At 37.2% G+C, this 18,025-nt stretch overlaps 1 protein-coding gene across 5 annotated transcripts in view; it reads left to right on the top strand.

Moving 5' to 3' along the window:
* The first annotated feature begins 1,018 nt into the window (after positions 1-1,018).
* Positions 1,019-18,025, top strand: part of SLTM (SAFB like transcription modulator) — a 43,646-nt gene continuing 26,639 nt past the window's right edge. For all 5 annotated transcript variants that reach the window (XM_040226627.1, XM_040226626.1, XM_040226623.1 and 2 more), the window contains exons 1-5: positions 1,019-1,425; positions 2,394-2,481; positions 13,294-13,358; positions 15,990-16,187; positions 17,108-17,155. In XM_040226627.1, the coding sequence (XP_040082561.1) occupies positions 1,264-1,425; positions 2,394-2,481; positions 13,294-13,358; positions 15,990-16,187; positions 17,108-17,155 (561 nt within the window). In that variant the 5' untranslated portion in view covers positions 1,019-1,263. The remainder of the gene's footprint in view (positions 1,426-2,393; positions 2,482-13,293; positions 13,359-15,989; positions 16,188-17,107; positions 17,156-18,025) is intronic.

Below are 18,025 nucleotides of genomic sequence, written 5' to 3'. Positions count from 1 at the left end.
CAGCTATGTGAAAATGTACAAACTACTTAATCTCTCTAAGCCTTACAGAGATTTTCCTCACAGGGATCAGAAGGATTAGGGGTTATTACAAGTCATATAAACCATAAATACTTACCTGACAAGTATTATTGTATAACGTCGTTTTTCTCTTTTTGCTCTAATTAGCTAATGAGAAAAGGCAATCTAAAGCGACCCAGACTTCATCAATTTGAATTTTTAAAATCAGGAAATGCCAAGAATTAAGAATTAAGCGTCATATTCTGTTTATGGAGTTTATAGAATAGTTTTAATCCATAATTGCTTTTGATTTGATCATTAATCATATTGGCTAAAGTTACTTGTACAGCGTAGTCCCTCATAAGATGGTCATTGTTCCTGGAAGCCCAAATTATGACAGGAGAAACAGTGAACAGGGTATACGAGAATAGTAACAAGTACTTACAAACCAAATTCATTTTTCAGTAATCAATTTTGTGTTGAGCCGCCAGGACCTCTGGAGATGACAGCAAACTAAGGCTAGTGCAGAAGGGAAGGTGTCCTGTCTTGTTTTGTGTTTTCAGTGAGATGGGCAGCCCTAGAACAAACTAAACCTCCTTGGGAAAAAAAGGCATGTTTTCCCATGAGACGTCCCAAGAGTGGGACTTGTTACACAGGCCAGCCCTATATATTCTTTATATTAACCGCTCTCGAGTTCTTTTCCTGCCTTTGAACGGAACTCTGGGAACCTAGTTCTTTCGCGTACGGTGGCCACATTTTTCCGATTATTCAGCAGGGCCGCTAAACTATTTCCCTGGAAAAGGTTTAAGGCAAGGACACGCCCCTTGGTTCGGGTTGAGTAACGCGCGAACCATCTATGACGAGAGTGCCTGGCGCACTGCTATTGCTCAAGACTCGAGACGTTGCCAGAAAATGTGTAAAGAAGCGGCGGAGGAACGGCGGCACGGCAGACGTTGGTGCGGTTGAACGCGCCCGATCTCCCAGTCCTAGCAAGGGCCCGCACCGCCCAGGTGGCCGCGATCCGCTCCCCTGCGCGCGCCGAGCGCCTTCCCGTCTCCACCCCGTTAGTGCGCACGCGCGCCTGTCATCCGGGTGCTGGTGGCGGCTGCAGGTTGCGCCGGGGCGGCGAGCAGGGGGCGGGGCCTGTGGCTCATTGTGCGCAGCGCTGCGCGGCGCCGGCGGCCGGCGAGGCCTGAGTCGAAGTTGGAGCCGCTGCCGCCGCCCTGCAGTTCACTCGCTGCCTTGGCAGCGCGCCGCTCTTCTAAAATGGCTGCCGCTACCGGTGCTGTGGCAGCCTCGGCCGCTTCAGGTCAGGCAGAAGGTAAAAAGATCACCGATCTGCGGGTCATCGATCTCAAGTCCGAGCTGAAACGGCGGAACCTGGATATCACCGGAGTCAAGACCGTGCTTGTTTCACGACTCAAGCAGGTGAGGCCCGGCGAGGTCCGGGAAGGCGAGCTTAGGCCGCGCCTCGGAGCCCCCACTACCGCCGCAGCCCCTGGCCGCCCAGCCTCCGGGGCCCACGGTGCGGTGCGGTGGGGAGGTCCCGGGCGTCGCCCGCGCGCGCGCGGGGAGAGTGAGGACCCTCCTGCAGCACCCCTGCCCCCGCGCGCCGGGCCGGGCCTGCCAGGGGCCCGCGAGCCGCCCGGGACTGGCCGCCGTAGCCGAGCGCGCCTCTGCCTCCCCCGGGACGTCCCCGCCAGGCTGCCGGGGGCTGCGGCCGGCCGGCGCGGCCTCCCAAGGGCCATCGTGGAGACCCGGGAGGCGCTCGGTCCCCAGTCTTTAGAGATGGTGAGCGCGTGCATTTCTTGGCCTCGTAGGGACTGGTTACTTTGGTGACTTCTGCAAAGTTACCGTTTAATTGTGCCCAACCGTTTTCTCCCCATACTAGCGGGGAATTGGTAGTGGGATTTGATGGGTGGATAAGAGAAAGGTTTGTCCGCTGGGTTTTCAGTTTTTGCATTAGCACAATAATTTGCTTTTTCTTCCCTGATTGTCTTTTTGGTTTGAGTGAGCGTTGGAATTATAGTAGAGGAGAACCAAGTTTGCATTATAGACATTAGGGAAGCTCCTTTTAGTTCTTTACTTTCGTAGCTAGCAACTTTTTTGCAATTGAGAATATTTAGAGTTTTGTTCAGTATGATAATATGTGATAGTTAATTTTCTCGACTGGGTAAAGTGTAAAGCTCCATGTGATTTTTCTACCTAATGATATTTCCTCCTGAAAGTTTCTCTCACTTGTGTAGTTTAATTGCTCCTTTGTGAAGTTGGTTTATGAAATGACTGGCAATTCTAATGTCTTGAGGCTTGAGGTTTGCTATTTCGTTTTTCATTTCGTTTTTATAAAATAAGTTTAGATAGACTGTGTAGCATATTAACTTCTCTTTCTAATGTAGGCTATTGAAGAGGAAGGAGGCGATCCAGATAATATTGAATTAACTGTTTCAACTGATACTCCAAACAAGAAACCAACCAAAGGCAAAGGTTGTTACGAGTTATAAACATATTTTAAAATATATTTTGGTTATATAACTTGCCTCTGCTCTTATGCCACTCGCCCTGTTGATATAGTGCTACTCTTTGCTATTTCCCTCTGGCACTCTGCCTTGTTGGGTCAAGGAAGAAAAGTACTGTTGCCAGGCTTTGGGTGACTAGTAGCCCTTAAGATTTGGCTGAAGTTGTCCTGAAAGTGAAACCAGTTCTTTATTGCTTCCGAATAAATTACAAAGTCAAGTTTCATAATATTTCTTCCTTCATAGTGTGAAGACCTGAAGAATAAAATATGGTTTAAAACATGTCTACCTTGCCCCACAATTGGCAGAGTATTGATGGAATTCCTACCAAATCTTTCACCTTGGCTCCTTGCTGTTTCCTCTAGTATATTAAAATTTTATAACCTTTGTGTTTACTATTTTGTTTGTCTTGGTGAACTTAATTTGCATTTAGGCCATTATACATTCTAATTTTCAGTAAAACTCAAAAAGACCTCACCAATCATACTAACAAGGTAGGGGAAAAAGAATCCAAAAATCCATGACTAATTAGCTTTTAAAAAAAGTTTTAACTCACAGGGATATATATATTAAAGATTTCCATTTTCTAACTTTTAAACTAGGCCAGAATATATTTCTGGGATATGGTGATTTAGTGAATAGGTAAAGGTGGTTTTAAATTAACATTTTAACAATGTAAGTGGGGCTTAGATATGTTTAAAAGATTCTCGTTGGTGAAAGCCTTATTTGCATAACTACGGATTTCTCGCTCTGTCCCATAAGGTGGGCATTGTGTGGGTATCTGAATCCTGGTACCTACCTACAATTTCCTTGCAGCTGCAGCATTTTAAAAACCTAACACTCTTTACTGCTTGAAGTGATCGATTTGCTACTCTCTGCTGTAGACCAGACTGATTGCAACTACAGTAAAATGGTTGAATGGAATAACGTTGAAAAGAAGGGAATAGTCAAGTTTGAGCTTAAGCAATCTGTATGAGTATCAGGACCAGGGACATCTTGATGGTATCTCTCTATGTGAGTTTTCCTACCTTTGCAAGAGTCTCCTGTTTGTGCCAAAGGAAATTAAAAAGGGCATTTCCAGGATAGGATGGGAATGACTAGTGGAAATGGAGTTTACAGGAGTTAGAAAATTACCCTGAAGATATGTGGCTTTCAATTAATTCTTGCTCAGTATATCACTTTGAGAGATACATTTCCCTGTGCTTAGAGAAGCATGTTGAGAATGAGAAGCCTCTGCCGACAAACCCAGAGGCAATTTCAAAATGAGGAAGCATAAAAAAATTCAGAAATAAGTACATCAGGAATTAACCCTGTTTCTTATAGTGATTTCTTATGATTTTGATTCATGTCATTTATTTAGCACATTGTAGTAGTTTGATAGATGTTGTATGTTCACTGTGGTCCCAAGTTATTCAAGCTGATTAATGACTTAGCATGCAAAGTAAATCTTATTTATTTATTTTCACCTACTTTTAATTTCTGTGTGTATCCCTTCCTTTTTCAGTCGTTAGGAACTTCATTTTACCGTTAGAAATAAATTCAGCAATAAACCATTTTGAGAAGTTTTTCAGTATACATATGTACATATGTATATATGTGTATGTGTATAAAATAAGTATGTTAATTTTTCCCTCTTGTATAGATTATAAGGATACTTGAAATTTAATTTTTCCATAACCCTGATGTTAAGGTATCTTGTGGTATTTAGTTAGGAGTTGCAATATTAATTATTTGTCTGCAGCAGACTACAACTGAGGACTTCATCAGACTCATTCTGGGACATGTGTGATAAATAGTTCTTGTCTCCTTGAGTTCCATTTATCATTGTTCTCAAAATCCTATGAATTACAAAGAATAAAATGTAAACCCCAAACTAAGAACCTCATTTGAATTAATTTACAGTTAAGATGCTTATAAATACGATTATTTTAAATTTTAAGTTTAGAAATAACTTTTTAGGCATCAAATTTGAATAGGGAAATTTTAAATATATCAGTAATGAACAGAGTTTTTAAATGAAATATTATTCTAAAATAAGGTTCTTTGTGCCACATCTTATTTCACTTAGTATCTGTCTTGAAAATAATTTTATCTCGATCATATTATTTTCTTTCAGTGGGTCTACTTCTTTTTTATAAAAATGGAAAATTTACTAGACCATCTGTAAGTGTCTCTTAATTCTGAAGTTTAATAATAATATGTAACCAGGAGCCAGAAAAATTCTTTCTGTTGAGCTAAAATAGATATATAAGGAAGGAACAGGAAAGCTCATAGTTCCTCAGTTAGTATAGATTTCTTCAGCTGAGCATACTAAAATAAAATAGGAAAAGAATAAAGAAAGGGTTTACTTAGAGGCAGTGATGTAGACAAGACCAAGATAAAACATTTAATAGCTTTTTAGACAAAATAAATAATTCTTATGATCATGTGGCTTAATGTAGCAAGTAAAAGTTAAATGGTGTTGAATGATAAGGTAAAAGAAGCTTCATGGGTCTTAACATTTCTTAGGTGGAATATTAAGCTTGTTCTCTTACAAGTGCAGAGTCCCTGTTTCTTAAGAAAATTTTTTGTGTTAAAATGATTGTGTTTTGACAGATTAAAGGAAAAGGAATCTGCATTCTTAAGTATTTTGTGGGATATTTTAAAAATACTGTTGTTATAACTACAAACTCACAAATTTGTAACGAATGTTGATAATGTTATAGTGAGTCCAAATATTTATGACTAACATATTTGTAAAAATCTATCTACTTGTAGTTGTTATGGTGAAATTTGTGGCTTAGATTGGTTCTCACTTCTGAACCTTTGCTCATTCTCTTTGCTATGTAGAAGAAAGCTTCACCAGTGAGATTTATGGTCATTATTTGGGTGTGTGTTAGAAAGCGGTTAAACAGGTAGAACTAACTCCTCATTAGCCTCTTTTAGAGATTATAGATGTAAACTTTCTTTTGGTTCACTTGTAAATAGCATATCATTCTTTTGGATTTTCAACCTTTAGAGTCACCTAAACTTTGGCAAAAGTTACTTAAAGTAGTTAATCAGTGCAGTATTCAGAAGTATATATAGTCAGTATTTAACTGAATTGAAATTCACAATACTTTTAAGTTTTTAAAAATCTGATTTGTTCCCACTATAGAGTATATTTTTGGGTTACAGGTTTATCCAGACATAATGCCTGATTAATGTGTGTAAAGTACCATACTCAATATACACAATCAGTATAATTAATTACATGTTTACTCTGTTAAGCTTTCTAAAATTTGTATGCCAAGTAAAAATATAGTAATCAACCACATAAAATGAATTTAATATATTATCATAGTAAACTGTAACTTTTTTTAACTGTAGTATGTTTGGATGTTAAGGAAATTTTAATCAGAACTGTGGCATTGAGAAGCATTCTGAGGCCAAAAGTGTCAGATATTTTTGGGTACCTACTGGGCTAGAAGCTCTGTGAGGGTAAGGACAGTCTTTTATTTACATTAGTTTCTGTAATGCCTAGCAGCTCGCTTTGCGCATAAGAGGTGCTCAGAAAATACTTGTTGAATGAATACCAAGGGTCATATGATGACTTTCTTAACAACTGCTTTGAACAATATGTCTTTTGGTGATTACTTTAACGGCATATTTCTTTGTAGGAAGCACCGTATCAGAGATTAATAGTCCTTACTATCTTCTATATGATTTTTCTTTTTAAGGTGCCTTTCTCAAAAACACTAGTGGCTTCTCCTTAAACACTGATATGTGAAATACAGTTACTTTTAGAACACATGAATCATGGGCACACCTGCCTTTTCTCCCTTACCAAGGTGTTGCTGTGCTGGAAAGCCTCATAACTTTTGCTAGCATATTGTCTGATCTCAAAAGTTGTGTATGTCATTTTCATTTCATAAAATCAGGCAGTTTTACCTCTGTTCTTAAAACCAGCATTTGAACTCTGCAGTTGTATATGGTAGATTATGTTTATTATCAAAGTACTTTTTTACTTTTATTTTATTGTGTCAAATATGGTGTGTATCAACAATCTTGGTGGAGAGAGAGGTAAAATTTTCTAGTACTTTAAGAAAATATCTTTCTCCCATGTCATTCACCTTCCAGGCATTTTGAATCAAGGGTAGAAGATTCTGACTTTCTCTTTCATGAACTCAGGTAAAATGAAGTGTTAATTGTCTAGGAATTAGAGGAAAAAGCAATCATTATTACCAGTTGGTGGCATCAAAAATGACTTTAATGAAGAGGTTGAATAATGGCTTAGGATTTAAGGCTGAAATCTACTGATTTATTTAAGATCTCACATATGACAGTAAAAGGGCCTCAGTGTGGTGCAATTCCAGGAGTTAACCGTTCACACCATAAACTCCACATTCCCAGTTAGCCTCTAGTTCTGGAATCCTGGAATAGTTTGTATTATGGCTTTACAGAATTGTTTTCCAGATCATAAAAGTGAAATGTTTTCATTTTAAAAACTAGGTAATCCAGAAAAGTACAAAACAGTGAAAATTGTCCATAATTCCACCACTCTGACTTGATCAGAAGTTACATTTTATTGATCTAAGCTGTATATGTACATGTGCATGTACTTGTAGGAGGTTTATGTTTAAGGATTTTTGTTTTTGTTTTTGTTTTTTACCTTTTTGAGAACTAATACAAGTTTATACCTACTCTAGTTGTTTTGTGGAAGGTAGGCAGAATTTAAATTTTCTCTAGTCTGGAGAATCTGAAAATAGTAACCTTCCTCATATTCTTATTCCATCTTCTTTGGTTATACTCAATCTGACCTACATTTGAGTCATTTAAGTTTTAAAAACAGATACCAGGCTCCTGCCCCCCAGAGAATTGGTTTTGTTTACTCTTTGGGGGGCCCAGAAATCAGTATTTTCTAAAAGTTCCCCAGGTGATTCTCAAGCAGCTAAAGAACCACTGGGTGCTCTAGCCTCATTGAAACTTAGCATCATTTTCATTCATCCCTTTCTGCCTGTTGGTTAGTTCTCTATACCTTACACAATTAGTCTCTATTTGCATATATATGTGATTAATTCTCTATACAGTTTTCAGAAAACTTTCATTTTGCTTTACTTGATTTGCACAAAAATGCTGAGAGTTAAGCGGTACTACTTTCTTCTAATTGATAGGATAGAAAAGTAATCCACTAAAGTAATCCACTCAGTTAAATTTTTGCTGCCTTTGAAAATCTTGTGCAAATGTTCACAGGTGTGTGTGGATGTTCAGTTTGGTTGTCTTTAGATGATAAAGTTAAGAGATTTTTTAAATATATGTTTGGTATTTTTCAGATTTACTTTATGAATATGAACTATCTTTATGGTAGACTTTTTAAAAATAATAAAATGACCTATGGGATGACTGCTATGTTTAAGACAATATGCAAGTCAGAAATCTGATTTCTTTAATACAAGAGAGGCTAAAACACATATGCAAACAGTTAACACAAGACAATAGTACATGATTATTTTAAGATTTTGTGCAGTTGGGGAGAGGTTGTTGCTGGAAACGTTAATATTGTTCTGTTTGGCCTGGTCTCTGAGTCTTATTCCCTCTTCTCTAACAGAAATTTTGTGACTGAACCTTTTCTGCATTTCATAACTTCCGTTAATATTTAGTGGAAAAGTTACTCAGCCACAAAGTTTTTTGGCAAATTACTTTAAACTCTACTTACTAAGTAGATTTTTTGTTTTGTTTTTGGAGGTATTTCTGAACTTGAAGAGGAAAATTACCAACCCTTTTAAGAACATAAGGAGAAAACCAAATTTTCATCTTGAAATCTATATTCTTAATTCTGAAACACAAGTATTCTGAAAAGTTTGGCAAAAGTGAAGCTATTTATGTTATTTCCGTGATTAATTGAGAGACTGTTCCAGAAGCCATTGGGAGGTTTAAATTAATAATTGGTATATATACTATTGTACTCTTTTAAAATCTGACAGTTCTAAAACATGTCTGGCCCCAGTGGTTTCATTAAGGGTTTGTGGACCTATACAAACTTATGATGCATAAATAAGGAGGTGTTTTAGCATCTTCCTTTGGTGTATTTTTACTTTTGACTCTATAATCGTGCAAAGAACATTGCAGTGTATTTTATGTAATTTCAAGATAGCTGTATGTTACTACTATGATAGTTTGAGATGTGATAAGTAATTTTGCTTCCATTTTTAATTGTGCTATTCAGACTATCTTTATACTCAATTTCTTTTTTAGTTTTGTTCCTCAAAGCATTAGTTAGGTTTCTCTTTACATTGCACTTTCAGTTAGCTTCCTCATCCTGGTGGTGCTGCTTTCCTTTGGACCAGTTCATATTTCTTTGGTACATGCCAGATTCCCTGAAGAACAAACGATTCATTTATTAGTTTGTTATAGGACATTTCATAGCACAGGCTTACATGGGAAATTAGGTATAAATGGTTACTGACTGTACAAAGATGTGTCTAAGCTGGTGGTGCTTGTTGAATTAAGTGGGATTTGATTTTTAAGTTATTTCTTACCTGTGACATCATAAAAGTTAGGAATCTGTAGATATACCTTGTAGTGTCATTCAACTCCAAGTTTATAGTCCTTACTGACAATACGGGGTTGTACATGATGCTGATTAGATTGGCGTGCCACAGTGAGGGCTGAATAAAAGTCTGAATTCTGTTTACTGCTAGCGTCCAGCTTAGAAACGGCATCGTTATCATTCAAGATCTATATAATGCTCATTATATAGCACTGTACTAGGTTCTAGGCTGGATGATGAACATCATAGCTGTCTGAGAGGTGAATTATCTTTGTATGGGGGAGGGATGAAACTTTTTATAAATGAAGAAGTTACAATATAGTTGCTAATTGAGCATGTGTAAATAAATGCAGTTACAGATTATGAGAGCAGTCAAAAATTAGTGCGTAAAATGTCAGTTTATTATGTGCCTGTCAGGTTATTACTAGTTTCATTAATGTCTGTTTGAAAAATCTCGTCCTTTTAGTTTTTATGTTTATAAGCTGATGACACATTGTGTCCAGTGCTTTCATGTGATACAATTGTTAAAAACAATAAAGGATAGCAATTTGGACCTTTCTCTGTATCTCTGCCTCTTGCTGCCTGTTTGTCATGGGACAAGTTACATAATCTCTGTGACTCTCTCATTTTAAAATTTTACAGATGTGGCTTCTGGAGCCTCTGTTCATGCTAAAAGAGATGACATTTTTAACTGCTGGCACATTGTAGCTAATGCTTTTGTTGTTTTTGAGGAGTGGAGTAGAGCTGGGTTTAAACTGAAGCACTGCCCTTACTAGCTTTGTAATCTGATTAATTTTGCAGTATTTTGTAGAATGGGGCTAGTTAAGAGGATAAAATACATGCATTGATATATATGAAGCATGTGTCCTAGTGCCTGCACTATGGAAGCTGCTTAAGCAGCGGTAGTGACTGCGGCTGTTTTTGTTAATGTAGTGTAATTTATTTTTCCTTTAAGTAAATTAAAGCAAGTGAAACTCGCCATGGAGTGTGCATAGTATATGTAGCTTGTCATTATGCTGAGGGCTTCCATTTCAAAGATGGTATCTATACATTGAGTTAACCACTTCTTACTAAAATAATGTCTTTTAAATAGGTCATAGTAAGATGAAGTGGAAAGAATTTTAGTCCTGGAAATGAAGAAGCCTTGGCTTCTCGGTCTGACAGTGCCATTTACTAGCCTTGGGCAGGCTGTGTAACCTTGGTTCATTTTCTCTTTTGTAAAGTTGTGATTACTTGCCCTATGTACTGTGGGGTGTTAGAAAAATATCACCTGAACTTTTTAAAAGTGCTTTGCAAATTGTAATGCATTTTATATTTATAAAGAGTAAATAGTATTTGCAAATGATCTGAAGGAATATCACTCAGAAGCTCTGCTCTTATAGGTTATTTGGTGGTGTGGGTGTTGGGGGTGGGTGGTGGAATCCTGTAGCTTTAAAAAGCTTATTTCTTCTCAAAGCTTTAAGGTTTTATATTGTGGTGGTGGTTGTTCAGTCACTCATTTGTTTCTGACTTTGCTACCCCATGGGCTATAGCATGTCAGGCTTCCCTGTCCATCTCCTGGAGCATGCTCAAACTCATGTGCATTGAGTTGGTGATGCCATCCAACCATCTCATCCTTTGTCGTCCTCTTCTCCTGCCTTCAATCTTTCCTAGCATCGGTTCACTTCAGTTCAGTTCAGTCCTCAGTCGTGTCCAGCTCTTTGCAACTCCATGGACTGCAGCACGCCAGACTTCCCTGTCCATCATAGACTCCCAGAGTTGCTTAAACTTGTGTCCATCTATTCGGTGGTGCCATGCAGGCATCTCATTTTCTGCCATCCCCTTCTCCTCCTGTTTTCAATCTTTCCCAACATCAGGGTCTTTGCTAATGAGTTGGCTCTTCGCATCAGGTGGCCAGTTACTGGAGTTTCAGCTTCAGCACCACTCCTTCCAGTGAATATTCAGGACTGATTTCTTTTAGGATTGACTGGTTTGATCTCCTTGCAGTCCAAGGAACCCTCAAGAGTCTTCTCCAATACCACAGTTCAAAAGCATCAATTCTTTGACACTCAGCCTTCTTTATGGTCCAACTCTCAAATCCATACATGACTAGTGGAAAAACCATAGCTTTGACTATATAGACCTTTGTCGGCAAAGTAATGTCTCTGCTTTTTAATATGCTGTCTAGGTTTGTCATAGCTTTTTTCCCAAGAAGCAAGTGTCTTTTAATTTCATGACTACAGTCACCGTCTGCAGTGACTTTGGAGCCCAAGAAAATAAAGTCTGTCACTGTTTCCATTGTTTCCCCATCTGTTTGCCATGAAGTGATGGGACCGGATGCCATGATCTTCGTTTTCTGAATGTTGAGTTTTAAGCCAACTTTTTCACTCTCCTCTTTCACTTTCATCAAGAGGCTCTTTAATCCTTCTTCACTTTCTGTCATAAGGGTGGTGTCATCTGCATATCTGAGGTTACTGATGTTTCTCTCTGCAGTCTTGATTCCAGCTTGTGCTTCATCCAGCCCAGCATTTCGCATGATGTACTCTGCATGAAGTTAAATAACCAGGGTGACAATATAAAGCCTTGACATACTCCTTTCCCAGTTTGGAACCAGACTGTTGTTCCATGTCCGGTTCTAACTGTTGCTTCTTGACCTGCATACAGGTTTCTCAGGAGGCAGGTCAGGTGGTCTGGTATGCCCATCTCTTTCAGAATTTTCCACAGTTTGTTGTGATCCACACAGTCAAAGGCTTTAGCATAGTCAGTGAAGCAGAAGCAGATGTTTTTCTGGAATTCTCTTGCTTTTTCTGTGATCTGTGATAGAACAGTTTAGTAAGCTCTTTCTCACCTGATACTGTTTCATTTTTTAAGGAAGGAACATCTCCCTCATTGCCCTTGTAGTAACTTCTGATTTGTGTTTTCTCTAAAATACAAATGCCACTAAGTTCCACATTTTGTTTCTCTTTTGTTTCAAGCCCTCAGGGATATGAAGACCTCTTTTACCTCAGTGGATAAAAGAAAACTCTTTACTCTTCATCTTTTCACATATCTGGAAGAACCAGTATCTTGTTCCTTTTTATCTCTCATTCATGGAAAGGATTTCCAATTGGGATTAGATGGAAGATAGGAGCTGATGAGGAGACATGGGAAAGGGAGTTAACCTGACTTTTTTTTATAGTTACCTCACAGCCAAACTCTCTCTCCTCTGGGGTCATGGAAGCTTGAGATAGGTATGTGGCAGTTCCTGTTTTAGGCCAAGGAAAGGTTGATTAGTTGGCTTCAGGAGAAGACATCCATTAACATCTCAAAATAAATAAAATTTTTAAAAATAGTAAAATTTTAACAGCTGTGATTTTTTTTTTAAACAGCATTTCTCATACATTATGGGTTATCTAAGTAGATTTTTATTGATTTGCTTGAAAACACAAACTTTTGGCCTTGGATCTGTGGAAAATTTGTGTGTGTGTGTGGCATGTTTAGCCTTGGATCTGTGGAAAACGTGTGTGTGTGTGTGTGTGTGTGTGTGTAAAACATTTAAAAAATTCCAACCACCAATTTTCAAAGTTTTGAAGTTGAGGGTTGGGTCAGGGAGGCCTGTAGTCTATCTGGAAGCTGTTAACAGTTTTCGGTCTGAAGTAATTTCTACTTGCCTTAAATCAGTTAAATCAATCATCATGTTAAAGCAGTACTTAATATTTAGGCCTTTGGAGAAACACAAAATAAGCATAAAAGCAGTCACTGTACTTAAGGTGTTTCTTTAAATGGTGAGCAAGAGGTACCGGACAGCACAAGGCAGTGTATCATCAGCTGATCATGGATTGTGAGGTGTCAAGTGTGAGAATTGTATTTTAGAGAAAGCTTGTTGACAAGACGAACTTAGGAAGCCTTTATGGGGGATCTGAGTCTTGAATTTAGCTATCAGATGTCTGCTTATATATACAGTTAGTAGAGTACTGTTAAATGGTGATGCTACTTCTGGGAGAATTGAAGATAGAAAATTTGACTGGTGTAAAGAAAAATGGATCTCATATATCAAGTCAGTGAAGGTGATGGGTTCATATGCAGGATTAATTATTTGCACAGTTTATTTCAATGAAATGCAACAGCATGACATTGTTCATAAAGCTTTTTTTTTTGGTTGGGACAGCTAGGGCCAGGTGGTTTATAAGCAGTTGGCATTTGCTTTGTCAGATGATTTGGGAGTGGAGAGTGATACCTCGGGGTAAACTTGTCTGAATCTGTTTTGCTCTTAAAGTAATAAAGTATCGTTGTTAGCCCATTTTCCTTCTTTCGCAGGTAAAAAACAGGAAGCAGATGAGTTGAGTGGAGATGCTTCTGTGGAAGATGATGCTTTTGTCAAGGTAAAGTGTTAATTACATGGTTAAGATGTCTGTTTTGAGCCTAGTATTTTGCATGATGAATTCATGTGTTTTGCTTTAACAGTAGACACTGAAATATGTTGGTAAATAGGTATAGAGACAAATAATATTATCAGTCTTACTAATTCTCATAGTTGAGAAATATAATAAATAACTTTAGTTAAATGAGACAAAGCAAAGCATGTTTGTTTGGGGAGACATAGGGGCCAGAGGAACAGGTACAGGACAATTGATACCTTAGTTCCTGGAAAGGGTCCTGCCCGTCACATTTAGCTTTTGAATATATTAATAATATACAGAAATCAGATTAATGTAGTCTTTAAAATGGAGAAAGTTGCTGATATATTGCTACTTAGTGAAGATCAGATTTAGAAATGTGTTTTGCCCATTAAAGATAAATAAGCCAGGTCTTTACTGGTTTAAAAATATATTTTATTTTAAGAATGTCCAACTAGGAGAACAGAGTATGTAATTTTAATTGAGGTTCAGTATACTGTTACTTTTGGCAGTTCAATCTGCTGTTACTTTTAATTATAGTTTTTATTGTTGTTGTTCTCATTTTAATGAAATGTGATCTATTGACTGATCATTAGGTCTTAAGTAGTGTGGCATTTGCAGAAATTATTTAATGAGCATAGTTCGTTTTCAATTACATACATTTACACCACATGTATTCTGTTTTCTGTGTACAGTTAGGTCATATTGCCATAACATCTCGGATGTCTGTGTGGTCCACCATGAAGTCAGCTCATGTCCCTTCACTCACTCATTTCCTACCATCTAACTCTCTACCCTGCCCCCAAACACAGGCTACACAGGCACCATGTACTTCACTCTTTGTATCTTGCACTTTCACGGCATGCCCAGAGAGAAAGAGATTTTGGTTGAGGAGTTAGCCCTGAAGTCAGGTAATTCAGGAAATATGTGCTCAGGGATCCATTAAAATGGGTGATTACATGCCTATAACTGGCTTTTTTTGAGCCTTTAAGGGGTGTTCAGTCTCTGTATTCTGTTATCCTTGTGGTATATCTTCCACTAGGTTTATTCCTTTGCTCTCATTTTCTCTAGTTGTCTTCATTAGTGAGTGTATGATTAAGCCAAAACTATCCATAAGCTGGAAAAACATTGTGACTTAGTAAAAACCCTTTTAGTTTTCAAATTTTTAACTTCCTTTCAGCTCTTCAGTGCACAAAAATGTTTCAGTCATTTAAAATGTTATGAGGAGATGTAATATTGCTGTCTTATATGTACCACAGAGGATGCCTTTGTGTAATTAAATGAACCTGGTCATAATGTCTAAAAGAACAAAAGAACTTTTACAAAATTCTATTTAAATGTATCGTTATTTTTATATTTCTTTTTCCCTTTGGAGGTATCCTCACTTGTGGTAAATATTATAGAAAGAAAGTGGATATACTTGCCTTGTTTGTCAGAGTTGGTAATTTTGGAATTTATACAGTGATGGTGGGTAAATATCACCTATTGCTTAAGATATGTGGATACTATAGAAATTACTTCTACCTGTAGGTGAGGAGAATAGTCAAAATTGTCACTTGAAAGTAGGTGAAATTCCCTCAGTGACTTGCCTTGTTTTGTTTTTTGTTCTGTACCGATTCTTCTAGCATCATATAACCAACCACCTCCTCCATTTCCAGTTCCCAGTGTCCCCCCACTCATAGGCAGATGATAAGCTGGCTAGACCTGCTGTCCCAGAGATGACCTGCTCCCCAAGCACTGCACATTCCACACAGTCATGTTTCTTCTCTGGGCCTACCTTCCCAGAAATTTCTAGTCCCTCACTGCAGTTCCTCTGTGAATAATTAATAGTTATACCCCTATACTTTTCCCTTTTTAACCCAGAAACCTTTAAATCTGTTGTTTAACTCCTTTAAATCTCACCATGAGAGTAGGAAAGGAGGAAGAATGTCCGTTGCTTTCAACCCTTGGTCTGCAGTTAATGAGAGAGGGAACTAGGCTGATTGTTGCTTTTCTTTATTTCTACTGAGGTACCCTTATATCCATAAACTTTAAGAGGCTAACCAATATTCTTTGCTTCACAGAGAGAATCCTAATCTATGTTCCCCTGTTTAATTGGCTTTGTGGCATGGTGGTAGATTTCAAAACTGATTAGTTATTTGCATATTTGTGAGAACAGACATTGGTGTAACAGTTGGGGTTCCTTATTATAAATCAGGAATAAAGTCTATACTGTCATGTATGACATGTCCACAGTCTTTGAAGGTAAGCCAGGCTGTGGCGTGTAGAAAAAAGAAGTCATTTCCTTGAAGCCATGTCTTATAGGAAAGCTCATAGGATGTGACTTGGTAAATATTATAACTGGAACTTGAGAGCAATCCAATTATCATATATTTATTTCAGTGTAAGTGATTTGGGAACTCAGATGCACAGTATAATGACCTTGGTATTAGACCCCCCTCTGTTTTTAAAGGCACAGTTAGTACGTAATATAAAATTATTGAACTTTGACTTTGGGAGTAATGTCAAAATATGATAGAAGTGAAAGCATTTAGAGATGTAAATTACCAGAAAGGTTTGGTGGCTAGCCCGCAGTACTTTGCCTCGAATTGTATCAAATTTTCTTACCATTAAAAGGACTGTGAATTGGAGAATCAAGAGGCACATGAACAAGATGCAAATGACGAACCGAAGGACTCTGAAGAATTTGGTGAAAATGAAGAAGAAAATGTGCATTCCAAGGAGTTATTTTCTGCAGAAGAGAACAAGACAGCTCATGAATTACTAGAGGCAGAAGCAGTAGAAGATATAGAAAAAGAGGACATCGAAAGTCAGGTCTTTAGCCAGTTTTTTTAAAACGTGATACAGTTAAACTAAGTACTAAATAATAAAAAAGTATTTTTCTAGTTCAATTTGGAAGTCACAGAACTTTCAAAAAATATATTTTTAAAGTTACTTATAAATCACTCAGAATCCTGTAATCTAAGATGACCTTTCAATTTCTGCTTATTATTTTCCACATATGTATGTTTTTACCTAGTAGTTATCATGTTATAAATTGCTATTTAGTCTGTATATTTTCACATAATATATAATGACTTCAAAAGTCATACATTACATCGTAATTTACTAGACTGTTTTCTGGGTGTCTAATAGCTACTCTTTTAATTTGGGATATTTAAGTTTTAAGTTGTTTACTATCCCACTATGAAAGAGTGTACCAATTTAACACTGACCTTGCCAACATTACCAGATAGTAAGTTGTTTTTTTTTCCTACTTTAGTAGATGTAAAACATTAATTTGCATTTATTTGGTTATCATCAAGGGTGGGGAAATTACTTATGAAAGTTTAACTTAAAAGCTTTAAAGATATAATTTTTAAATCTTTTCTTTGAATGAAATAGACCATTTGTCCTGCTTTGAAGCATGTTAGTACTACTTAAGAAAATCAGTGGAATAGGGGGTCAGTATTCATGCTTAGAACACTATGTTCTACCTAGCTTAATACATGAAGGGCTCATGAAAGACTTGTTTCTAATTCTTTTTTTGGTTTCTAATTCTTTTATCAATGTGATTAAGCTTTTATGTTGGCATAAAAATATAGTCTGAATTATTAAGCATTGGCTTAATACCCTTGGTATCCATAGACACTGCACAGAACATGAGGCAAGTGATAATCGGGTGTAGCATAAAAGCATTCTCATGTTACCCAGATATTTTGTAAAGCAAAGCTATTGTATACCCTTTTACTTAGGAAATTGAAGCTCAAGAAGGTGAAGATGATACCTTTCTAACAGCCCAAGTAAGTTTACATTTAGTCCTATGAATTTGATATTGTTGGGTGGAAGGGCTTGGAAAAGGAATCTCATTTTGACTTCATAATTATTTAATTCATAAAATTGCCTTAAATATAATACTGAGTTACATGGTATATACAAAATACTTTAAATTGGTGGCTGAAATTTCTTTTGCTGTGGAGATAATTGGAAGTTATTAAAATAAGGTTCCTACCATTCTCAAAATAAAAATAAAAACAGTCTATCCTTTTTCTAAAACATAAGTCTAGTTATCAGTTTTTTGGGACGCCTTCACACTCCTTGATTTTTTTTTTTTTTTTTTTGTGGTCACTTTGGTATGAAATAAATCATTTAAAAGTACTAATATCCTATTAAAGCCTTAAAATTTTGTTAATTTAACACCCCTATGATAAATACAGTATAAGAATGATGGAAGTCTGTTTAAGTAATTTACTTGAGACGTGTGTATGCATGGGTGTGTGTGTGTGGGTGTGGGTGTGTGTGTGTGTGTGTGTGTAGAAAGTGATTCTGTTGTGTGTTAAGACTTTGGTTTGGTATATGTGACTTGCATAGTGTCCATTTTGAAGCATGGTGTACAGATGCTATAAACAGACATTATAGCTCAACTTCTGTACTAAAAATTAGCCTTTGTCTTTTTCCCATTTGTGTACTCAAGGATACCTTGTTCATGTACCCTCTTTAGATAGTATACATTCAAATAGAGATAGGGGTTCCCATTCCCTCTGTTTACTAGATTTAGGAAAAATAGTGATCAGGTGTGCTATTTCCTCACTGTAATATTTACTGCAAGGGTATATAATGCGGTGTATATTCATAGCCTGCTTAGCTGATTGCCTCTGGTCACTCCTTCTTTA

The sequence above is a fragment of the Oryx dammah genome, unplaced genomic scaffold, assembly GCF_014754425.2.
Source record: "Oryx dammah isolate SB20612 unplaced genomic scaffold, SCBI_Odam_1.1 HiC_scaffold_26, whole genome shotgun sequence".
In the NCBI taxonomy this organism is placed as follows: domain Eukaryota; kingdom Metazoa; phylum Chordata; class Mammalia; order Artiodactyla; family Bovidae; genus Oryx; species Oryx dammah.
The sequence above is the reverse complement of the archived record's forward strand: the minus strand, read 5'-3'. Positions and strand labels throughout refer to the sequence as shown.